Source organism: Manis pentadactyla, chromosome X (assembly GCF_030020395.1).
Source record: "Manis pentadactyla isolate mManPen7 chromosome X, mManPen7.hap1, whole genome shotgun sequence".
NCBI classification, from domain to species: domain Eukaryota; kingdom Metazoa; phylum Chordata; class Mammalia; order Pholidota; family Manidae; genus Manis; species Manis pentadactyla.
The window spans coordinates 5595217-5620471 of NC_080038.1; the positions used below are offsets into that span (position 1 = coordinate 5595217).

Here is a 25255-nt window from a genome sequence, read left to right on the forward strand (position 1 = left end):
TCTCCACCAAGGTTTCCTTGGGCTTTTGCTTCTCATTTAAGTGGTATTTATAGAAAGAAAACTAAGGAGAGAAAATGCCAGAAGTATCAGTTCTGTAGCTGTAATTGGACTCTGAAGGCAGGAGGCTCTAAGCTGACACTGTGGCCTGGAATGTGGCACTGGGACCCGGCCCATCTCGTCACTGTCAAATGGGACTGTGGCTTGCACGGAGTTCTGTTTCTGTTCCAGAAAGCAGCAGTATTTTAGGAACATGTGAAATTTGATAGTGAACTGCAGAATTTAATTTGGGATTACTCTGGGCATGTAAAATATGCCTCAAAACTGTATAATATTAAAAGTGCATTTTTCCTTAGAAAACTGCCAATGATACTGAAGATTTCCGTGTGAAGTGTGAGGGTCTGAGCAGTTTCTGCAGCATAAGTGCAGGTTTCCATTCGTGGTTTAATGGTGCCTGGGTTGTAACAGAAAAGGTGTTTGGGCAAAAATAGTAAGGGAAGAATGAGTCATGTTTTACCTCTGTCTGCATTATATCTGTTCAGGGAATAGAGTTGGGAAATCACATAATAAACACGAAACCTGAATGCTTGATTGAGGATTTGCTTCCATTTCTTCACTCTCATGAGCACAGGGACATATATTTTAAAGCTTTTAAAGGCATTTGTGAGAGATTATATATAGGCCATCAAACACATTACCTGTCAAAAATAAGAATCAACAAAGAATACAATTGACTTGTAGGGAAAAAAAACCAACAACCCTCACCAATTTTTAAGTGGCTCTTAATTCTCTTAAAAATGAACTTGGAGAAATTGGTTTTTTTTTTGCAAACTTTAATCATGACCTCACTTTGCTTCTGTCTATTTAATTGCATTGAAATGGTATTTCAGAAAAAATCTCTCTGGAAATTTTCTCTTATTACCCAGAAGTGGAATGATGGCCCTTGCAGGATTGGGGTTCCATCCCTCGGATCAGCTGTTTGGCATGGGTGTGGAAGGGGGGCATTATAGTTCTGTACATCTGTGTCTGGCCTTAGCGGAAAGTCTGTTTCTTCCAGTAACCCTAAAGTACACAGGGCCCTCCTTGCAGATGGCTTGTTTCCAGGCCAGCAGCACAGTAGACAAGGCATGTTGTTTTAACGGCAAAGCCATCTTGGCCATCCCTTGGTGAATGTACAAGAAATCATTGAAGGAATCCTTCTAGAGCCTTTCGCTTCCATTGCAGATGAACAGATAGAAACATGTACTCCACTTGACCCAGCTGAGAGCAGGCACCAAATGTCTGCATCTGGAGTGTGGATAGTGGGAAGGAAATCGCACTTTGCAATATGCCAGTATTCTTCTAGATTCATCTTTAGCTCTGAAGTGAGCATGTAACCATTTGCATCACTGACATTTATTTTAAAAAGCACTATTCCTCAGCACAGAAACGCTTGCCTAGGATTCAGCACAGCCCAAACAACTTTTTCAGATGGGTTGTGTGAAGTCAGCTTCATCCAGATTTCATTTCTGCTTACGGTGGTTATCCCTTGCCATATGTCCTTACATATTTTTCTAGCAAGCTTTGGAAAGTTACGGTAGTGTTGAAGTTTGGCCGCTGTACTATTTCATTCATGCCTGCAGTGTGCAGACCTTTTGAAATTTGCCCTTTGCCTCTTCTCTTCCTATCATGCATTTTCCCCCTGTTTTTCTGATAGTGGGCCTTACTTGAGATTTTCTGGAAAAAGTAGGATTATCTATGATTGGATCTCCTGCCGCCCTCAGCAGCTTGCACCCGTCCTTGTAGGATGGCAGCTGACCTGGAGCTGGCTAACTCTACTTCATCTCCTCACATGTAAACCTCAGAAAATTCAAAGGGAGTGCATTTTGAAATATGTCTGCCTGTAGCGTATGTATGAGAATTAGCTATATTACAAGGTAAGAGTGCTAACTTTAGCTGGGCCCAGATAGGCTTTCCTGTGGACCAGAGAAATTGGAATAAAAAATTATGAGGTCACAGGGGATTTGCTCATTCTTGTTCATCTCTTTTATATTTATTCCTTACCTTTGACGTGTCTTGATCTACAGTAGAATGTTCCAGAAATTTCATCGGGTATAATGTCTCATTTGACACTAACTTATTTATGGGGCTACTTGGAGTCTGTTTTCCTTGGGCTTTGGTTATGACTGCCATAAATTTTAGTTACACTAATTAGACATAGGTGGATGCATAAGCCCTAACCCTTCTCAGCTGCTTCTGTCATTAATTTTTTCAGTGACATGATTTGGCACCATTTTCCAACACATTTTCAGGGAATTAGTTTTAAGTTAGAAAACTTTCATAATAAAGCTACTGACATTCAGCTATCTTTTTTTTTACTTTCATGGGGAATTGGACTTGAGTAAAATGCATACATTTAAATTATAACTTGTATATTCTTTTCATAACTGGGTTTTCTGATTGGTTTGGTACTTGAAGGAGTCTTGCCTGGTGGCCCAGCCAAGCTGACTAGGCCCCATGCTTGTGTCTAATTCTCATGTCATGGGACAGGGTAGTCCCAGGAGCACTCCTGCCACTCCTGTTCTAGTGAGGGGTGCCTTGCTAGAACATGGTGCCTCATGCAAGTCCCTTAGAGCTGCACGGCCAGTTAGTATCCCCCAGCCCAGGCTGGGCTGCCTGAATGCAGAGGGCGCCAAACGTAACCACACATCAGAAGCACCTGAAGGGACTACCAAACCCCAGATGGCCCAACCCTGTGTCCATAGTGTCGCATTCAGCAGGCCTGGGGTGGGGCCCTAGGTTGGCATTTGTAACTAGTTCCCCGGGGAGGCAGAGGCTGCCACTCAAGGACTCCAGTAAGAACTGCGGCCTTAGCGGGTATGGGGCCCCGTGCGCCGGCCACTTCCCTGTCTCCACAGCTCCCTGTGACCACAGAGAAGCCTTTGGATTTTGTTTTGGGGCATGTGTGCCAACATCTGTCCTCCAGCGCTGAGTTCAGGTCAAGCAGAGTGTTCCATGTTTCTGCCCAACAACAGCCAGCCCTCATCTTTAGCCACACTTAAACCTGCAGGGCTTAAAACATACTACTCCTGCTTAGACAGGTTGCCGTGGAATTTCGAGCCACATGCATCTCACTTAATCTGCATCCAGCAACACCTCAGGGCACAGACAGTGATGCAGCCTGTTTGCCAAGCAAACACATGGAAATTTAGGCACAAGAAAAGTGACAATAGAGTCTGTATTTTTACACATGGTGGATGGTCGTGCTGATACATTTAGTGAGGCTGAGGGCTTTGTATCTCCTCCGCTTACCTCATGCTGACATCCATGCTCACTGGGGCTGACTCATTCTTTCATATATTTGCTAACATGTTTGTTCGCTGTTTCATCTGTTCAGCCTTTGTGGAGTATGTGCTGTTGGCAATGCATTGTAAATTTCACACGCGGTCAGGGTGTTGGGTGCAGGAGACCATCCACTGGAAGGTGCAGAGCCCTGGGCTTCAGGGACTTTCTCATCAGCAGCTCTGTGCCTTTCTCTCCCATCGCTTTCTCGTGGCACAGTTAGCAGGTGGGCTTGGCAGCGGAGGCGGGAAGCTGGAAGCATCTCTCCTGTGTCCAGCGCTGGTTTACCTACCAGGGTTGGGGGTTGGGGAGAAATGAGCCGCTCTGCCACACTCTGGACAGCACCACGTAAGAAAGCGCCAGTCTGAAACAACACAGTGCCTGACACATTGAGGAGTGGCAGCCTTTTCGTCAGTTCACTGAAACAGGCATGATACAGTTACTGTCACCCTGAGTCTCATAGACTTGGGGAGCTTGTGCAAAGAACTGACCCATCATTTTTATTATCCATCAGTTCCAAGTCCTTTATTTTTGTCGTTTAAGGTTCACTCGGTGCAGTAATTTCAGTATTTACTTAGCAGAGTGAGTTTCCAGACTCGTGTGATGGTGCTGAGAATGCATGAAGACCACATTTCAAGCTGATGGATTTTCCTATGTTCATCTCCTGCAGAGTCTCAAATATCCAGCAGCAGTTGGCCCAGCTTGATAGCGAGCCATGGCCGGGCATGGCCGAGGCCGACAGGGACCGGCTGCAGCTCATCAAGGAGAAGGAGGCCCTGCTTCAGGAGCTGCAGCTCATCGTGCAGCAGAGAAGGCCACCGGAGGACATGGTCCGGCTGGAGGAGGAGAGGAGGCGCTTGGAGGAGGAGATCCAGCGAGCCCGGGCCACGTCTGTGCAGGGTGCCACGGAAAGGTGGGCCGCCTTCCAGAGTGCCAGGTGCAGGCAGGACTTGGCTTCTAGTGCAGAGCCCACTCTGAAGCTGAATTAGAGAATTTGCACGGGGCCTAGGCCACGGTTATTACTCCAGGTGGTCACTGCCTGGCATGGGCGCCTTCCCTTCTGCAGGGGGTGCCAGCTCTGACTGGGGATCCCGAGGCTCCTGGCCCTGTTCAGAAGTGGGTGAGGGGAGACAGGGGAAGCCACCACTTGGGGCCCACCCCTTCCCAGTGTGGGGTGCCCCAGCCCACATCTGTGGGACAGTGCCCTGGTCAGGCGTGTCGCCAGCAGGCCCAGGAGCTGGTGGTGGTATGGCTCTGGTGCACCGAGTCTGGTTCCTGATGTCGTCAGTGTTGCGTCACTGTGAAGCTTACTTTTATCTCTGACTTTGGTGCCCCCTCTGGAAAGCCTGCAGCCCGCATGTGCCTGCTTCCAGATGTGCCCCTCCTCAGTCACTCTTGGGCCCTCGCCCAGCAGAGGACGCGTGAAGCCAGCACAGGTCCTGTGTCTTCTGTCCTTGGCTCTTTGTTGTGTGCTGGGTCGCCAGTTTCCCTGTGCCATGTGTGATCATGGGCTGTGTTGAAGCCTGGGCCTGCTTCCCACATGTCACACACACACAGCTGTGGGAAGCTGATGTGTGGCATCTGCTGAGCTTTGGAGAGCCCACTGCCCTTTTGAACCTAGTGATTCCTTAAAATTCAGTATTAGCAGCATCACAAGGTGTTCTATATGAGCATCCTCTACAGAGAGTTTCATAGTCACCTGATCTGTACAGGTGCACTCCTACTTCACCAAGTGTCAGGATTGTTGTCTGTGTTTCTTGGGGGCTGCTTATGCTTGCACAGCGACCGTTAATTGGTACACAGGTCTGTGTCATGACTTTAGGGGCCAATGGCCGCGTTGGTGGGATGCGGCAGCGGTTGGAGAGTCCGGCTCACAGGACTGGGCAGGGTGAATTGTCCTCTACCTGAGGTGGTAGGATGCCCTGTCGCCTCACTTGAAGTAAGCATGGAGTTGATTCTGAGCCTGAAAAGGGACTCTGGAACAGAAGCCCTTGCCCGAGCTCCTGTGCCTTGGTATTATTTCAGTGAAACATGACGTTCTGCTCTGCCCTTGGCGTTCTATTGTGTATGTTCTCGGTGGGAGGGCCTGGGCCTTCCAGGTGGTTCTCTCTTAAAGTGGGTGGATTAAGTCCCACAAATGCCACCTCCCTCTTAGGACCCTACACCCATGTGCCTGTGGCTGTTAGTGCTTTTGCCGTGAGGGAATCCCAGCACACGTGAGTGCTGTGGCCCAGGGTACAGATCCAAGATGCACGGAGCCCTGCAAGCCAATGTTACCCTTGATGCTGGGCTTCAGGGGCTGGGTCACCCAAGCTCACCCAGCTGATGCGGTCTCTTCTGGGACCAGCCCAGGAGCTCAGTCCTGGGGCACAGAGCCCTCAACTGGGGTGAATTGGCCCAAATGTGTCCCCTGAAGCTGCCACTAGAGGGCCTTGGGCAAGGAGAGGCATGCATGTGCCAGTGAGGCCCTTCATACCCAGCTCTTTCTCCCGCAGACACTCTGTCTGCAGCCTCTGCTGTCCCTCCAGGGCTCCTGTGGCCGGGGTGTACTGGGCCTGGTGCAGGCAGGTGCGTTCCTCTGTGAGCTTCCCTTCATTTGAGCTTGAGATTTTGAAGTGCTTGCAGATGGCCCTGAAGTAGGAGGCTTTCCCCTGAGGCGTGCTAGCGGAGACCCGAGTGGAGCCGGCACAAACAGACCCCCGTGGGCGTCTCAGAGCTGAGATGTACGAGTCTGTGTGGCTCGGCTTGAGTGTCCTCACTGTCAGATGGAAACTGTGAGCTGAGCTAGTGAACCTCACTGGGGCACGGGGGATGTAGATCCTTTCCTCTTTCGAAGGAAAGAACCAGTTTGATGGGTGCCTTCCAGCGCACGTTACAATGCCATTGCTTTGATTTGTTCTAGAGGCAAATATATTCATTCCTACATTCATTCAGCAACTATTTCTTGAGAGCCTGTATGTGTCAGGCTCTATTCTAGACAGAGATCTTAGTGCATAGGAAAAAAGTTCATTTTAGAAATAATAAAGTAGACAGAAGTGTAAAAAGAAGGAAAAAATGACTTCCACCTCTGTGACACTTGCTGTTTTTTTTTTTTTTTTTTTTTTAATAATTATTTTTTATTGAAGGGTAGTTGACACACAGTATTACATTACATGAGTTTCAAGTGTACAACACAGTGGTAGAACATTTATATACATAATTCTAGGTTCCAGCTATCACCCTACCAGGCTGTTACAATATCTTGACTATATTCCTTATGCTATACATTACATCCCGGTTACTAATTTATTTTACCATTGGAAGTCTGTCCTTTTTTTTTTTTTTTTTTTTTTTTTTTTTTGTGAGGGCATCTCTCATATTTATTGATCAAATGGTTGTTAACGACAATAAAATTCTGTATAGGGGAGTCAATGCTCAATGCACAATCATTATTCCACCCCAAGCCTAATTTTTGTCAGTCTCCAATCTTCTGAGGCATAACAAACAAGTTTTTACATGTAGAACAAATTCTTACATAATGAATAAGTTACATAGTGAACAGTACAAGGGCAGTCATCACAGAAACTTTCAGTTTTGCTCATGCATTATGAACTATAAACAGTCAGTTCAAATATGAATACTCATTTGGTTTTTATACTTGATTTATATGTGGATACCACATTTCTCTCTTTATTATTATTATTTTTAATAAAATGCTGAAGTGGTAGGTAGATACAAGATAAAGGTAGAAAACATAGTTTAGTGTTGTAAGAGAGCACATGTAGATGATCAGGTGTGTGCCTGTAGACTATGTGTTAATCCAAGCTAGACCAGGGCAATAAAACATCCACGTATGCAGAAGATTTCTCTCAGAACGGGGGGGTGAGGTTCTAAGCCTCACCTCTGTTGATCCCCAATTTCTCACCTGATGGCCCCCCTGCGACTGTGCCTGTCTTAGGTTGTTCCTCCCTTGAGGAATCTTACCCGTCTCTGGCTAACCAGTCATCTTCCGGGGCCATACAGGGAAATGTGAAGTTGGTAAGTGAGAGAGAAGCCTTATTGTTTGAAAAAGTTAGCTTTTTACTTCTTTGCATATTTATGCCCTGTGGCTTCTATGCCCAGCATTTGTCTTGAGGTATCTTTACCACTTGGAAGAATTATGATACTCGGTAAATTTGATATGAGGCACGAATTCTATTTAAGGGTTGTAATTAGGAAGGAAGAAGAAAAGCTATAGAAGTAGCAGGCGGAAGAAAACATGGGAAGATTGATTATTTCTTTGATATATCTTCTTGTAGAGTAACTTCAGCATGTATAGGTTTTAAGCTACTACTTAAATTGCACACACACATTAACATAATAGGAGTATAGTTACATAACCAAAGCATATCTGTAATTACCAGCCATCTGCAGTGAAACCAAGAAAACCAGTTAGGCACCTTAGGCATTTGTGAAAACTTATCTATGATATGGTGGATATTGTCCAAATGAACTTGAACAGTCTGAGTGAAATCAGACAAATTAAAACAACCCATTCCTGGGGACTGTTCACATGCCATATGTTCTTTTAACAATAAATAGTTTGTAGTTGTAAGACTTTGGAGCGCTACAATTTGCACTTCTCCAAATTCTTGGTTGAGTTCCAACAGTATAGATCCAGTCCAATTTTGTTGTTTTACTGTATGCACAGGCCAGCTTAGATATCTCCTTCCTCATTCCCATGGCAGGTCCAGGAACTGGTGGGATGAGTGCATCTACAGCTGTAGCAGTGCGTGGATCTTTGTTGGGGTTTTTTGATGATCATCTTCTGGCATGAGTCTTCCAGAGGGTGCAGATGTTGGAAGTTCTTTTTCATATCGTATCTTAGTTCATTTTCGGGGTAGCCCAATTAGGCTTTGATCTTCTGTATAAACGCAAACCGACCCTTTGCCTACACTTTTATATGCCCTTTATACCCTTGTGTAGAACTCGTTGGAGGTTACCACACAGGAACTGCCCTTTTTTTTTTTTTTTTTTTGCTATCACTAATCTACACTTACATGACGAATATTATGTTTACTAGGCTCTCCCCTATACCAGGTCTCCCCTATAAACCCCTTTACAGTCACTGTCCATCAGCATAGCAAAATGTTGTAGAATCACTACTTGCCTTCTCTGTGTTGTACAGCCCTCCCTTTTCTCCTACCCCCCCATGCATGTTAATCTTAATACCCCCCTACTTCTCCCCCCCTTATCCCTCCCTACCCACCCATCCTCCCCAGTCCCTTTACCTTTGGTACCTGTTAGTCCATTCTTGAGTTCTGTGATTCTGCTGCTGTTTTGTTCCTTCAGTTTTTCCTTTGTTCTTATATTCCACAGATAAGTGAAATCATTTGGTATTTCTCTTTCTCCGCTTGGCTTGTTTCACTGAGCATAATACCCTCCAGCTCCATCCATGTTGCTGCAAATGATTGGATTTGCCCTTTTCTTATAGCTGAGTAGTATTCCATTGTGTATATGTACCACATCTTCTTTATCCATTCATCTATTGATGGACATTTAGGTTGCTTCCAATTCTTGGCTATTGTAAATAGTGCTGCAATAAACATAGGGGTGCATCTGTCTTTCTCAAACTTGATTGCTGCATTCTTAGGGTAAATTCCTAGGAGTGGAATTCCTGGGTCAAATGGTAAGTCTGTTTTGAGCATTTTGATGTACCTCCATACTGCTTTCCACAATGGTTGAACTAACTTACATTCCCACCAGCAGTGTAGGAGGGTTCCCCTTTCTCCACAGCCTCGCCAACATTTGTTGTTGTTTGTCTTTTGGATGGCAGCCATCCTTACTGGTGTGAGGTGATACCTCATTGTAGTTTTAATTTGCATTTCTCTGATAATTAGCGATGTGGAGCATCTTTTCATGTGTCTGTTGGCCATCTGTATTTCTTTTTTGGAGAACTGTCTGTTCAGTTCCTCTGCCCATTTTTTAATTGGGTTATTTGTTTTTTGTTTGTTGAGGCGTGAGAGCTCCTTATATATTCTGGACGTCAAGCCTTTATCGGATGTGTCATTTTCAAATATATTCTCCCATACTGTAGGGATCCTTCTTGTTCTATTGATGGTGTCTTTTGCTGTACAGAAGCTTTTCAGCTTAATATAGTCCCACTTACTCATTTTTGCTGTTGTTTTCCTTGCCCGGGGAGATATGTTCAAGAAGAGGTCACTCATGTTTATGTCTAAGAGGTTTTCGCCTATGTTTTCATCCAGGAGTTTAATGGTTTCATGGCTTACATTCAGGTCTTTGATCCATTTTGAGTTTACTTTTGTGTATGGGGTTAGACAATGGTCCAGTTTCATTCTCCTACATGTAGCTGTCCAGTTTTGCCAGCACCACCTGTTGAAGAGACTGTCATTTCGCCATTGTATGTCCATGGCTCCTTTATCAAATATTAATTGACCATATATGTCTGGGTTAATGTCTGGATTCTCTAGTCTGTTCCATTGGTCTGTGGCTCTGCTCTTGTGCCAGTACCAAATTGTCTTGATTACTATGGCTTTATAGTAGAGCTTGAAGTTGGGGAGTGAGATCCCCCCTACTTTATTCTTCTTTCTCAGGATTGCTTTGGCTATTCGGGGTCTTTGGTGTTTCCATATGAATTTTTGAATTATTTGTTCCAGTTCATTGAAGAATGTTGCTGGTAGTTTCATAGGGATTGCATCAAATCTGTATATTGCTTTGGGCAGGATGGCCATTTTAACGATATTAATTCTTCCTAGCCACGAGCATGGGATGAGTTTCCATCTGTTAGTGTCCCCTTTAATTTCTCTTAAGAGTGACTTGTAGTTTTCAGAGTATAAGTCTTTCACTTCTTTGGTTAGGTTTATTCCTAGGTATTTTATTTTTTTTGATGCAATTGTGAATGGAGTTGTTTTCCTGATTTCTCTCTCTGTTGGTTCATTGTTAGTATATAGGAAAGCCACAGATTTCTGTGTGTTGATTTTGTATCCTGCAACTTTGCTGTATTCCGATATCAGTTCTAGTAGTTTTGGGGTGGAGTCTTTAGGGTTTTTTATGTACAGTATCATGTCATCTGCAAATAGTGACAGTTTAACTTCTTCTTTACCAATCTGGATTCCTTGTATTTCTTTATTTTGTCTGATTGCCGTGGCTAGGACCTCCAGTACTATGTTAAATAACAGTGGGGAGAGTGGGCATCCCTGTCTAGTTCCCGATCTCAGAGGAAATGCTTTCAGCTTCTCGCTGTTCAATATAATGTTGGCTGTGGGTTTATCATAGATGGCCTTTATTATGTTGAGGTACTTGCCCTCTATTCCCATTTTGCTGAGAGTTTTTAACATGAATGGATGTTGAACTTTGTCAAATGCTTTTTCAGCATCTATTGAGATGATCATGTGGTTTTTGTCTTTCTTTTTGTTGATGTGGTGGATGATGTTGATGGACTTTCGAATGTTGTACCATCCTTGCATCCCTGGAATGAATCCCACTTGGTCATGGTGTATGATCCTTTTGATGTATTTTTGAATTCGGTTTGCTAATATTTTGTTGAGTATTTTTGCATCTACGTTCATCAGGGATATTGGTCTGTAGTTTTCTTTTTTGGTGGGGTCTTTGCCTGGTTTTGGTATTAGGGTGATGTTAGCTTCATAGAATGAGTTTGGGAGTATCCCCTCCTCTTCTATTTCTTGGAAAACTTTAAGGAGAATGGGTATTATGTCTTCCCTGTATGTTTGATAAAATTCCGAGGTAAATCCATCTGGCCCGGGGGTTTTGTTCTTTGGTAGTTTTTTGATTACCTCTTCAATTTCATTGCTGGTAATTGGTCTGTTTAGATTTTCTGTTTCTTCCTGGGTCAATCTTGGAAGGTTATATTTTTCTAGGAAGTTGTCCATTTCTCCTAGGTTTCCCAGCTTGTTAGCATATAGGTTTTCATAGTATTCTCCAATAATTCTTTGCATTTCCGTGGGGTCCGTCGTGATTTTTCCTTTCTCGTTTCTGATACTGTTGATTTGTGTTGACTCTCTTTTCTTCTTAATAAGTCTGGCTAGAGGCTTATCTATTTTGTTTATTTTCTCGAAGAACCAGCTCTTGGTTTCATTGATTTTTGCTATTGTTTTATTCTTCTCAATTTTATTTATTTCTTCTCTGATCTTTATTATGTCCCTCCTTCTGCTGACCTTAGGCCTCATCTGTTCTTCTTTTTCCAATTTCGATAATTGTGACATTAGACCATTCATTTGGGATTGCTCTTCCTTTTTTAAATATGCTTGGATTGCTATATACTTTCCTCTTAAGACTGCTTTTGCTGCGTCCCACAGAAGTTGGGGCTTAGTGTTGTTGTTGTCATTTGTTTCCATATATTGCTGGATCTCCATTTTGATTTGGTCATTGATCCATTGATTATTTAGGAGCGTGTTGTTAAGCCTCCATGTGTTTGTGAGCCTCTTTGCTTTCTTTGTACAGTTTATTTCTAGTTTTATGCCTTTGTGGTCTGAAAAGTTGGTTGGTAGGATTTCAATCTTTTGGAATTTTCTGAGGCTCTTTTTGTGGCCTAGTATGTGGTCTATTCTGGAGAATGTTCCATGTGCACTTGAGAAGAATGTATATCCCGCTGCTTTTGGATGTAGAGTTCTATAGATGTCTATTAGGTCCATCTGCTCTACTGTGTTGTTCAGTGCTTCCGTGTCCTTACTTATTTTCTGCCCAGTGGATCTATCCTTTGGGGTGAGTGGTGTGTTGAAGTCTCCTAGAATGAATGCATTGCAGTCTATATCCCCCTTTAGTTCTGTTAGTATTTGTTTCACATATGCTGGTGCTCCTGTGTTGGGTGCATATATATTTAGAATGGTTATATCCTCTTGTTTGACTGAGCCCTTTATCATTATGTAGTGTCCTTCTTTATCTCTTGTTACTTTCTTTGTTTTGAAGTCTATTTTGTCTGATATTAGTACTGCAACCCCTGCTTTCTTCTCACTGTTGTTTGCTTGAAATATGTTTTTCCATCCCTTGACTTTTAGTCTGTACATGTCTTTGGGTTTGAGGTGAGTTTCTTGTAAGCAGCATATAGATGGGTCTTGCTTTTTTATCCATTCTGTTACTCTGTGTCTTTTGATTGGTGCATTCAACCCATTAACATTTAGGGTGACTATTGAAAGATATGTACTTATTGCCATTGCAGGCTTTAAATTCGTGGTTACCAAAGGTTCAAGGTTAGCCTCTTTAGTATCTTACTGCCTAACTTAGCTCGCTTATTGAGCTGTTATATACACTGTCTGGAGATTCTTTTCTTCTCTCCCTTCTTGTTCCTCCTCCTCGATTCTTCATATGTTGGGTGTTTTGTGCTGTGCTCCTTCTAGGAGTGCTCCCATCTAGAGCAGTCCCTGTAAGATGTTCTGTAGAGGTGGTTTGTGGAAAGCAAATTCCCTCAGCTTTTGTTTGTCTGGGAATTGTTTAATCCCACCGTCATATTTGAATGATAGTCGTGCTGGATACAGTATCCTTGGTTCAAGGCCCTTCTGTTTCATTGTATTAAATATATCATGCCATTCTCTTCTGGCCTGTAGGGTTTCTGTTGAGAAATCTGACGTTAGCCTGATGGGTTTTCCTTTATAGGTGACCTTTTTCTCTCTAGCTGCCTTTAACACTCTTTCCTTGTCCTTGATCTTTGCCATTTTAATTATTATGTGTCTTGGTGTTGCCCTTCTTGGATCCTTTCTGTTGGGGGTTCTGTGTATTTCCGTGGTCTGTTTGATTACTTCCTCCCCCAGTGTGGGGAAGTTTTCAGCAATTATTTCTTCTAAGATACTTTCCATCTCTTTGCCTCTCTCTTCTTCTTCTGGGACCCCTATAATACGGATATTGCTCCTTTTAGATTGGTCACACAGTTCTCTTAATATTGTTTCATTCCTGGAGATCCTTTTGTCTCTCTCTATGTCAGCTTCCATGCGTTCCTGTTCTCTGATTTCAATTCCATCAATGGCCTCTTGCATTCTATCCATTCTGCTTATAAACCCTTCCAGAGTTTGTTTCATTTCTGCGATCTCCTTTCTGGCATCTGTGATCTCTTTCCGGACTTCATCCCATTTCTCTTGCGTATTTCTCTGCATCTCTGTCAGCATGTTTATGATTCTTATTTTGAATTCTTTGTCAGGAAGACTGGTTAGGTCTGTCTCCTTCTCTGGTGTTGTCTCTGTGATCTTTGTCTGCCTGTAGCTTTGCCTTTTCATGGTGATAGGAATAGTCTGCAGAGCTGGGACGAGTGACGGCTGGAAGGACTTCCTTTCTTGTTGGTTTGTGGCCCTCCTCTCCTGGGAGAACAGCGGCCTCTAGTGGCTTGTGCTGCGCAGCTGCGCGCAGACAGGGTTTCTGCTTCCTGCCCGGCTGCTATGGAGTTAATCTCCGCTGTTGCTGTGGGCGTGGCCTGGCTCGGGCAGCTACTCCAAAATGGTGGAGTCGCGTTGGAGCAGGAGCTGCTGGGAGGCTATTTATCTCCGTAAGGGGCCTCCCTGCTCCCTGCAGCCCAGGGGTTAGGGTGCCCAGAGGTCCCGGATTCCCTACCTCTGAATTAAGTGGCCCGCCCTGCCCCTTTAAGACTTCCAAAAAGCACCCGCCAAAACAAAACAACGACCACAAAAAAAAACAAGAAAAAAAATTTTTTTAATTAAAAAAAAAAAAAAAAAATTTTTATTTAAAAAAAAAAAAAGGTGGTCGTTCGTTTTTCTTTATTCTCCGGTGCCAGCCTCAGGCCTCTGCTCACCGGTCTTTCTGCCCTGTTTCCCTAATATTGGGGTCCCTGTCCCTTTAAGACTTCCAAACAGCGCTCGCCAAAACAAAGCAGCAAAAAAGCAAAAAAAAAAAAAAATGGTCGCGCGCTTTTCTTATGTCCTCTGTCGCCCAGCCTCCAGTGCCTGCTCACTGTTCTTGCTGCCCTGTTTCCCAGTATCGAGGGCCCTGCACTCTGGCCCGGATGGCTGGTTCTGGGTGTTCGGCAGTCCTGGGCTCCGTCTCCCTCCCGCTCTGCCTGCTCTTCTCCCGCCGGGAGCTGGGGGGAGGGGCGCTCGGCTCCCGCGGGGCCGGGGCTTGTATCTTACCCCCTTCGCGAGGCGCTGGGTTCTCTCAGGTGCGGATGTGGTCTGGATATTGTCCTGTGTCCTCTGGTCTTTATTCTAGGAAGGGTTGTCTTTGTTATATTTTCATAGATATATGTTGTTTTGGGAGGAGATTTCCGCTGCTCTACTCACGCCGCCATCTTCCGCCCCCCTCGCTGTTTTGTTTTATTTGTGTCTAATCTTTTATTCTAGATTTTAGAATCGCATATAATTTTGCCTAGAAGGGTGCTTTAGAATGAGCAAATCTGATTTGTTCCAAGGATTCCAGTAAATTACCACGTGCTCTGCATGTGATTTCATCTAGCGTGTCTCACATCCATCTGCTCATGTACCCTCCCACCCACATCCATCCATATGCCTACCTACCTGTCTGTCCATGTAGCTGTTCATCCTCCCATCCATTTGTACATCCACTTGTCCATTTGCCAATTCATCCAACTCTCCATCCATCCACCAACCCATCTATTGAGCTTCTACAGTGTATCAGGCACCATTCAGACGCCCAAGAACATACCGTAGGGGGTGGGTGTGTGGTATAGCTTCCAGGTGCTACTTTCTAAGGGGCTGATTAGAACTTCTAGTTTGACCACAGGACCCAGGGTGCTCTACTCAGGATTTGCCTGTCGCCCTCCCTCCCATCTGTCCAGCTTCTACAGGGTGTCAGCGCCCTTCAGAGGGCCGGGTGAACATTTTCAAGCAAGACAAAAATAGTCTGTTATCTTAGCGTGTATGACTTAGATGTGCCTTTTATAATTAAGCCATTCAAACCATAATCAGTCTGGGGGAGTTTATGGTTGGATTTCTTGGTAGGAAAATATACTCGCTGTCTTTGAAATCCACCAATGGACTGTTTTGTGACCTACAGGATTCTACTTCAGGAAAAAAGAAACTGTCTACTTATGCAGCTGGAAGAGGCGACCCGCCTAACATCCTATCTCCAGTCCCAATTAAAAAGGTAGGTGATCTTAAAAGAGAAAGTTATACCTAATTACCAAGTTATTAGGACATGACCAGAACCTCATAATTCCCTTTAGCTTGGTTTCCTCTGACCAGAACTCAGATCCTGAAGGGGTGTGAACACGGAATGGAAAAGTGGTGCGTTAGATTTTTAAGAGGAGCTGCTCATATACAATTCAAGGAATACGAGGAGAACCAAAGTTGGCTGCATCATAACAAGTCTGAAGTCAGATTTATCCAAGGCTTTTGTAACAATTCACTGCTTCAGAAGTGTATATATCCATCTGCATGTGTGCATATGGACATTTTTATTTGGGATTTTTTAAAGGCTATGAGTATATTTAAAATAAGATTCAGGTGCTCGAAAGTAGCTCCTATTTTCTTTTTATTAAGGTATCATTGATACATAATCTTATGAAGTAGCTTCTGTTTTCAAGTACTGACTCTGTTGTGAAGCAGAGTGTTACGGGCTTTTAGGTGTTACTTTCTGTTTTTCCTCCTAAGGATGCCACAAGGTAGGAACTCTTATCACGGTTCCAGTGAGAAAATGGGAGGCTCAGAAAGGGCAGATCACCTGCCCAAGGGGCTTAGCTAGTCCGCACTTGAGCTGGAATTTGAACTGAGGCATGAGTCCTTGATGTTTACCACTGCTGTCTACTGACGTTCAAAAGAAACAAAGGAAATATTAATGCAGGTGCCTTAAAAGTGCTCACAGCTGGCTAAAGACGTGCTCCAGTTAATGGGAGGATGAGGCGGGTCTTGTTCCCTCGTGGAACAGACCAGATGCTGAGCTGGCAGCAGCAGGCTTGAGCCCCGGTCCCCAGACTGCTTTCCTAATAGCTCTGGGCCCTTCCGTTTCAGCCTGTCTGCCAGCACCCTGACGGTGTCCTCGGGGAGCAGCCGCGGGTCCCTGGCCTCCAGCCGGGGCTCACTGGCCTCCAGCCGGGGTTCCTTGAGCTCCGTCAGCTTCACCGACATCTATGGACTTCCACAGTATGAGAAGCCAGACGCCGAGGGCGGCCAGCCTCTGCGCTTCGATCTGGTTCCTTTCGACTCCCTGGGACGAGACACCCCCTTTCCAGAGCCTATGGGCCCTGTGGGCTGCCACAGGCAGAGGCGTTCCCTAGACACGCCCCAGTCCCTGGCATCCTTGTCCTCCCGCTCCTCCCTGTCCTCGCTGTCTCCCCCGAGCTCACCCTTGGACACACCCTTCCTCCCTGCCTCCCGTGACTCGCCCCTGGCCCAGTTGGGGGATGGTCTTGAGGTGCCTGGCCTGGGCACTCTAGACAGATTGCGGGCCCAGGCCTCTGCTTTGGGGGAGGAAGACTTGCAGGGCACGGCGTCCCTTCAGCCTCACGGATTCCCCGGGGACGGGGAAGGCCCTCGCGAGCGAGGACCCCAAGTGGCTGCTGCTCCTGTGGGCACAAGTGAGTATTGATCAGTCCTGGCTTTTCCCAGCCCTGGGAAGAAAGGTTTCGAATTCGAGGAAGACATCCTGTGCAACTGCATTGGGCCAACTGGCTCTTCAGTTCCATAATGAGCTTTAAATTTAGGACTGTTGGTAGGACGGGGAGAGCACCTACCTTCTCTTCTGCTTGGTTTCCCTGGGGGACCCGCTGGTCTGTGTCTAGGAGAGGTCATTGGAATTGGCCAAGTAGTCGTTACCAGGTGTTTGCACATTTTCAGGGTGTGCCTGATTGTTGAAAATGAGAGTTAGAACTACATAGTCCCACATGTTCAGAGGGCCTTAGTGAACTCCCCAAGGTGTGTCCCCAGATGGAGCATTCTGTATGTGCTGCCTAAGACCAGCACACGGGCCTGTGTCTGGTTGTAGCTCAGAGGAAATCTCTACTTCCTTTGTCCCTGTGACTTATTGTTTTCATCCTTTGTCCTTATAGTTTTCAAGGACATAATCTTATCAAACACAGAAATGAAAACAATTGGCATAATTCCAGAAGACATTTCAGTGCCAGTGAACAACAGTCATTTCTATCAACTGGATCTCTCGGGTGGTCTTTAAGTTGAGAAACACTGAGCCACAGGGAACTTCATCTATCCAGCAGTCCCTGTTAATTCAGCTTCTACTTGGTGCCAGGATCTGTCAGCTTATAGCCCACATGGAAAACCAAAGTGCTGTTCTAGAAAATATTCTGGCCGATGGCTGGTGCACAAAGCAGCGCCTGGGCTTTAACCCTTTTCATCTTGACCTAGTGTGATTTTTTGAGCCAGCTTCTAGCAACTTTAACTTCCTTAGGTTTTAGAGAAGATCAAGAACATGGTCTCTCTCTCATTCCTGAAGTTCAGCCCATTTAATTAACTTTTATTTGCACAGCAAAGAAGATATTAGACATTCCATCTAGGTGAACATGAGCTAATTTGTATAGCACAGTGGAGCTCAATCAGGGGAGTTTTTGCCTCTTGAGAGATACTTGGCAATGACTAGAGACATTTTTGGTTGTTAGTAACTGAGGGGGGTGGCAGGAAAGTGCTCCTGGCACCCAGTGAGTGGAGCCCAGCCCTACTGCTCAACACCCTGTAGTCCCAGGCCAGTCCCTGCCACACAGAGTGATCCAGATGAAGTGACAGTCATGCCGAGGCTGAGAAACCCTGGTCACGTACTGTTGAGTGGATTAGCAGCAAAGGGTACAAATAAAACATGAATACACAGCTAGGGTAGTGTGGTGGAAACGGCTTCAGACTCACAGTTTAGAGACCTGGAATCTGTTCTTTGCCCTGTGGACTGGCTAGCTGTGTGACCTTGAGTGCAAACTCACAGTGGCTGAGTCTCAGCTTCCCTGCCTTTGAATGAGGTGATCAGGAAGATCTTCTTAAAGTTTGTAAGGACCCAAAATGGGCTCTTCCATTCACCACCATTCTGTTACCCATGAGTTTTTTTATATACAACCACACTGGATTTTTAGTAAATAATAAATACTAGTGTCTTTTAACACTTCCATGTTTAACCAGAGATCTCTTGTGTCTGAGGCAGCCCCTGGCTTTTCGGCATCTCAGTTACTTTGGGGTCTTGGTGTTTGTGTTTGCAAACACACCTTTCATACCCCCCCATACATTGTTTCTGTTATTCATATACACAGGTGACCCTCATTTGCTTTGTGCTTCTTTATAATTACAGGTTCAGTGCTCCACATTTACTCTTTTCATTTAAAAAAGAAAATACAAAATAAGGACTGAATTGCACATCTGTTGTCGCTCAAGCTTACTTGTTCAATTCCACCCCTTTTCCCCCAGCCTCTCTTTAAAGGTTGAGATATAAGAGTATCCGTCTCATTATGCCAAAAATCCACATGAGGCTCAAGGGCCCTTTTGGGCCAGGGGAAGGACAGGCTGGGAGGGAGAAGAGCTGACTTAAGTGCTGATTCTGAGTTTCAGGATTTTTTCCTTCCCCCTCTGACGGACATTATAATGGCTCAAACTTCTTAAAAGACTGGGAGATTGTTGCTTGTGCTACCCTCAGACACTGTCAGTGGGTGGTGAGCTCCTGTCTGTTGACTGGCGCTTACAACCTTGAAATAACCGCTTAGTGTTTGGGTCCTGCTGGGCCCTCCCAGAGGACTGGGTGGGGGACCAGCTTCCGGCATGCACACAGGGTGACTCCGTACCTCTGCCAGTGCCTGTGGGAATGTCTTAGCCTGCAGTCATCGCAGCTTCCTGACGTTGGGAGGATCTCAGTACTCACTGTGTCACCCCACCCTTCATTTATGACGCCCAAGGTCACAAAGTGTCCTCAGACTTTTCACCAGGAATAGTACAATCTAAGGGTGATCTCAAGCAAGTTTTAGCAGGATAAAATTTTAGTAAAGATGAAATTCAGATTTGCCCAAACCTACGAGACAAGCTGTAGGAATGATTTTTTCCTTTGTTCTACATCAGTCTGAGGGGACAGAAGGCAGGGCGGGGGGAGTGGGGAAATAGACTGCAATCTTTAACATTTTTTGAGTTTTACTAGGGTTTTAACTTTCTGGGACTTTAATAGTCATATGTGTCAGGATTCTCAAATCTTGTCCTATTTCCCATTGGTATTTGCTAATCTACATCCAGGAAAACCTTGACTTTGCTTACCTGTTTATTGACATTTTTATTATATTCATACTCTGTTTAAAATTATTGGCCTAAATTCTGCAGTTTTTTCACTTTGTGCTTTTAATCTCTTTTCTCATGCGGCTGGGCAGAAACATTCACTGTAAGTGACCTTGGAATTCTCCCCACCTTGTTGGTCAGGCTGTGGGCACATCTTTGTGCAATGAATCAGTGTACGCATGATGGTCCGGGGTGTGGTCAAGAAGGGCATATCCTATAGTACTTCAATGTGGCTCAAGTTACCATTACTATTATTATTATTATTTCAACATTAACATTCATCCTGGCGACTAAAGTTGTGTACAGACTTTTCTAAAAGCTTTAAGTATTTACTCCTTTATGTGTTTTTCCCCAGACTTTAATGGCTTTCACTGGTTTAGTATGCCAGCTGGCAGCTTTTCCCACAGTGTGATTTTCATTATATTTTCTCCCTTTGTATCAAGCAGTGCTGATGTCATTAGGCCTTAGTGTCTGTCTGTCTTTAATGGAAGGTTGGAGAGTTTTTAAATGAATGTTTGGGAGATGTCCATTCCTTTCCTTGCTGGCCCTGTGCCATGGTCCAGCGTGCTGCCTGGAAGCCTGAAAGCAGGTGGCTGGGGTGTGGAGTGTGGGGCCCACCGGGCGCTTTTTTCTCACCCAGGGCAACCGCTGATCATACTTCCTCCCTCATCCGCCTCCAGGTGCCCCTGAATGCGGGGACTGAGCCTGGGATCACTGAGGGTTAATTCCTTCATTTTCTTTCTCTTTTCATCAACTTCCATCGCAAGAAGAGAGAAATGTCAGCTGTACCATCGGGTTCGCTGGGAGCACTTAGGACTGTTGCATGGCTGTCTTCCCTTAAAGGACTGCAAGGTCATGTCCAGGCGCTGTGCCGAGCGTCAGGACTGGGAATGGCAATAGTGTGCGGTTTCATTTGCTGGGCTTCCTTCTGTCTGCAGTTCAGAGCTGGGGCTTGGGGTCCTTCCATGTGGCAGAGGTGATGAGAAGAGCTGGGCTTGGGAGAGTCGGTGCCAGCAGCCACTCCAGAGTGCAGCCAGCTTCTGTCCCTGACTGAGGGTAGTCCCCCAGGCTTGGTATTGCAGACCTTCAGAAGGACAGCCTTTGTCTGCAGCTGTGATCATGAGACCAAAGATCACAGACAGCCCCGTCTGTGTGTATGCTGTTTAACATGCTTGGATTTAACTGGGGTGTGAATGATAATTTGGTTGAAAAGAGAGATGGTCATTCATGGATGTGACATAGCCCTCAAGTTAGGGTGCACCAGCGTCTGGATTTTCCATTTCTAGAGCTTAGATGGCTGAAGAAAAGCACAAAAAGGCCAGAGGGACCTGCGTTATTACCAAGAGTTATCCTGATCAGTTTGGGGCTTCCTGTTTCAGTCCTATTTTCTAACCACGTATGCCTCTCTGGAAAACATTGAAATGCCAGTGTGCACATTCCCACTTGGCATGGGAAGGTTATGTGCCTATTTATATTGCTTTGGTGAAGAGGAACTTGGTGCTCCGAGGGAAGGAGTAGAGGCAGTTGATGAAATGTTCAAAGGGAAAATGTCAGTGGTTATCTTTGGCCCTTGATTAAAATAGATATGATACAAAAATATGCTGCCTAGTAATGAGAGCTTGCAAAGCCCAGAAAAGCAATTCTGGAAGCAAACCAGGCCCCAGGGCGGCTGAGGAGGATACTGTAGTTAGAGAGACAGCTAGTCAGGAGATGTTTTCAAAGGCTTAGTCTGGGGTCAGCTGTGTACACTGACTTGAAAGTTACTACATTTTTTAGGGTTTATTTGGATAATTAAAAAATTTTCTGATTATAAAACAGTACAGTATACATTTATTGTATAAAGTATGGAAAATACCAAACATAAAAAAGGAATGAAAAGTAGCCCAGTCTCACCACGTGGGGAGTGCAGCTGCCATCCACATTTGGGGTAACATTTCTTTCCCTATCTTTTGAGTATGACTTTTCTCAAAGTGCAATGCGAAGGGGCTTCCCACTGCCATCTTCTGTTTTGTATGCTCATTAAGAAAGTGAACAGAGATTTGCGGCAGTTTAAAGAGCTTTACGGGGAGTAGCTAAAAGCCTGTGAGTTAAATTTTTCAACATTAAAAAAAATTGAGCACAGCGTATTTAAACATACGTACGTACATGTAAGGTCCTGTCTGGAACACTTAGCAACTTCGTGTGTGCTCTGACTTAGAGTGTCCATTTCTCTGCACCGTGGTCACAGCCTCCCAGGCTGCCACCTCCTGACCCCGGGTATGTCTTTTATCTGTAGCGGTGACTCTTCGAGAAGACAGTGCTAAGAGGCTGGAGAGGAGAGCGCGCCGGGTCTCTGCCTGCCTGTCGGATTATTCACTAGCCAGCGACAGTGGGGTGTTTGAGCCACCAACCAAAAGGTTAGAAGCTGATCTGACCTTTGCCCTAGGTGGCCTTCGCACAGGCTACTGTTTATCATAAGAGGGACCCACACCTAGACTTCATCCTGAAACTGTGCGTGTGCCTCAGAATCCTTCTCTGGCTTCTGTCAATTTCGGTAGGTTGGGCCTTAGCAGCCTGCCGAGAAAACTGGCTTCTGTGGCTTGGAGGCTGGCCCTCCTTCCATGGGTCTAGACGACTTCTCTCTGGCCCTGGTGTTTTGAGGCTTAAGCCCATTACAGTTGGAAAAGGAGAACCAGTGTACAGCGGAGACCTGCTTTTCCGGGAAGGACATCCATTAGAATTTCCTCTCCCTGCCTTCTCTCCTACGCTAGAGGAGTCACTTGGCAGTGAGAAAACACCTTTTGGGATTCCGGGCTTTATTTTGATTTGACATCTTTGATGTCATTGTTTCATCTCAGGTATCTCTAAGACATTTCATTTCTTGGCAGCTTTTTAAAAGTTAATTTTTGAACTTTGCCCTGAATGTCCCATTGGCTTTGAGAGGTATGCCAAGTTATGTCCTCACAAACAGCAGCACTTGTAGGCAGGGGCCCAGGGAGACAGGCCATGGACCCCAGGGGGCGCCCCACCCCGCTCTCAGTCTCTTAAAGAATTAATTTATGTTGCAACTTAATAAAGCTGTTCTCAGTGAGAAGCACCCTAACACTAGAGAGAGTGCGTCCCTAGACACGCGGTAATCAGGTCCCTGTGGAGTTAGCCTGGGACTTTCTGGTTTGTCAGGAGTGAAGATGCTGAAGAGTCGGCGCATGGAGACTCTTGTGGTAACGAGGGGCCCCAGATCCACGTCGGACTTCTGTGAGTACAGACGATGCCCTCTCTGTTGCTCCTAAAGGTGGTCTGTGGATGGGACCCCCGGCAACACCCCTCTGCACGGGCCAGGCTGATGGAGGGCCTGTGCCATCCGGGCTGCTCTGCGGTCTGGCCTCCTCTCCTGCCTCTGTGGTCCCAGGTCAGGGGACTGGTGCCAGGGAAGGGAGACGGGGACGCTGGGCTCCCTTGCTGCCCCCCAACGCAGCGTCCCAGCCGGGACTGACACCGCCTGGAGCTGGGTTCCATGCAGGGGCATGGCGGCCAGGCCGGGGCCGGGAAGGGATGGTGCATTTTTCCCGGAGCTGACTTGGTGAGGGAGGCTGGAGAGCCAGGCCCTCCCCTCCTCCCTGAGCGGGCAGCCCGGTGGTGTGCCACAGGAGGCTTTTTGGTTTCTAATGACAGTTTGCATGGAGGCAGAGCGGACAGTTTGCATGGAGGCAGAGCGGAGAGCGGTCAGGCCGGCAGGGCAGGCCGCTGGCGGCCCAGATTGCTGTGGTTCGCTCCTGTCCTTTGGCCCAGGCTCTCGCTGCGGGCCCTGCTGCCTGCCACCGGGGACCGGCTGTGTTCTGAGCAGCCCTGGCCTCCGGCCCCGGATGCCAGGAGCCGCCCAGGCCTGACTGTAAAGTGCCAGACGTGGCACACACACGCCAGGGTGCAGGGCCACTGCTGTGGTACAGGTGGAAGGCTCTGTCCACCGTGGGCAATTTGCCATCTGTGAACTTGCATCTTATTTTCTAGGCTCGACAGTGCCAGTGAGTGTCTCCTCGTGAACGTGCTCCAGCTGAAGAACTTGGCTGGGCTGGCCGTGAAGGAAGACTGCAAAATGTAAGCCCCCAGCCAGCAAGGGCGCAGGTGCCTTCCTTGGAGACCGGGGACTGTGTCCAGCCAGCCAGTGTCTCTCCTGGGCCCTCCTCTGCACAGCACTGCTCACTGACCTGTTTGCTTGGCAATTTGGGGAGGGAAAAGGCTGTTTGGGAACCTGAATTTGGAACAAAATACCAGAGATAGTTGTCTGAAATATAAAGGATTGTACATTTCTAAGGGTCCAGTTGTCTGACACAGTTGCAAGGAGCCTAACTAGCAGCGAGGTAAGAAAGGGCCTGTCATGGCGGGCTTTGGGCCTCGAACGCCCATCCCAGGCTCAGGGCTCAGGTGACATTGTGACGAGGTAGCTGGAGAGGCCTCTGGCTGGGACCAGGGATCCTTGTCTGAGGAGAGGAGAAGGAAGTACCTGTCGTCACCAGGCGGGAGGTACTCCCTCTGTGAGCTCCCGGGCGAGATGGACGCCTGGTGCAGGGTCCCACTCAGCCGGGTGGAGGGGGGGAGGTGAGCACACCTGTCACAGGCTGTTCAAGCCCAAGGGTGGACTCCTCTGCTGGGAGCCTTCTTCCTAAGCTAGTCCTTTAAAGGCCTTGGAAGTAGCCTAGTTGTAAGTGGCTGAGGGTTCAGCTGGGGTTTCGCTCACCCTGGTGATGGACTTGGCAGTGTTCCCCAGGACTTGGGCTTCTCCAGTGTGCTGAGTCCCATGCTGAGGGTGGACAGGGCAAGAGACCTGGGCCGGTGGACAGACAGCCTGGAGGCAAGGCGGGAGGCGCTTGTGGAGGGAGCCAGGGGACCACGGACAGCTCAGTGCTGGTGTCTTCCCGAAAAGATGGTAAAAGCAGACCCTCTGTGTCTCAGGTTGTGACTGCTAACTATTAAGCCTCTTTGTGAGTAGTTGTCACCCAAATCTCCAGGGGCACATAACTTCTTTGGGCTTGCTTACTTGAGAAAAAGACCTTTACTGAAAGACTTTAAAACTCTGCTCAGGGGCATCCAGATAGGGAAACAGGTGTATAGGTGCGTGTGGTTCATGCATTTGATCATACAGACCTGTCAGTGAGCGTTCCCTCCGTCTCCTTGTTCCTCCCTCATTCTGCTTCCAGACACATCCGCGTCTATTTGCCACCAATCAACTCTGGCACACCGAACTCTTACTGCTCTAAGGCTCTGGAATTCCAAGCCCTTCTGATATTTAATGAAGTTTTCAGAATCCCTGTGCAGTCCGGCACGTTGACACTGAAGTCACTTCAGTTATATGTGTGTGCAGTGGCTCAGCAGCTGCAGGAGGAACTACTGGTACGCATGCCCCCTTCTTTGCCTCCCTCTGTGTCCCCTGAGTCTGTCCTCATCTCCCCACCCACCCTTTGTACTTCATTATTTTCTGTGTCTACATCCTTTGTCATTCACTCTCTCTTGCTCTCACGCTCTCCGTTTTTGTCTGCCTTTCTTAGTCTTTCAGCCTGCCTCTCTCCTTTCTTCGACTCTAGCTCCCTCCCTCCCTCTCTCTCTCTCCTCCTCCCTTTTTCCTGTGGTGGGTTGCTTAGGAATTGTCACTATGTTAACTGTTCTCTGTAACTGGAAGTACACAAAGGGGTAATAAAGCCATTTATATTGTCAAGTGTTTCATACTTTATATTATATACTATAACTATTAGTTATAACTATAACTAATACTTGTAAAACTACTATGCAACAGCTTCTATATTTTCCTCATTTTGAGTCAAGGG

General features: G+C 46.3%; 1 protein-coding gene across 1 annotated transcript in view; it reads left to right on the top strand.

Annotated features, from left to right (window-relative positions):
• The window catches only part of WWC3 (WWC family member 3), a 117348-nt gene that overhangs the window by 76100 nt on the left and 15993 nt on the right, over positions 1–25255 (top strand). The window contains exons 9-15 of the mRNA XM_036913009.2: positions 3989–4231; positions 15268–15357; positions 16221–16786; positions 21733–21853; positions 22617–22691; positions 23445–23531; positions 24632–24824. Coding sequence (XP_036768904.2) covers positions 3989–4231; positions 15268–15357; positions 16221–16786; positions 21733–21853; positions 22617–22691; positions 23445–23531; positions 24632–24824 — 1375 coding nt within the window. The remainder of the gene's footprint in view (positions 1–3988; positions 4232–15267; positions 15358–16220; positions 16787–21732; positions 21854–22616; positions 22692–23444; positions 23532–24631; positions 24825–25255) is intronic.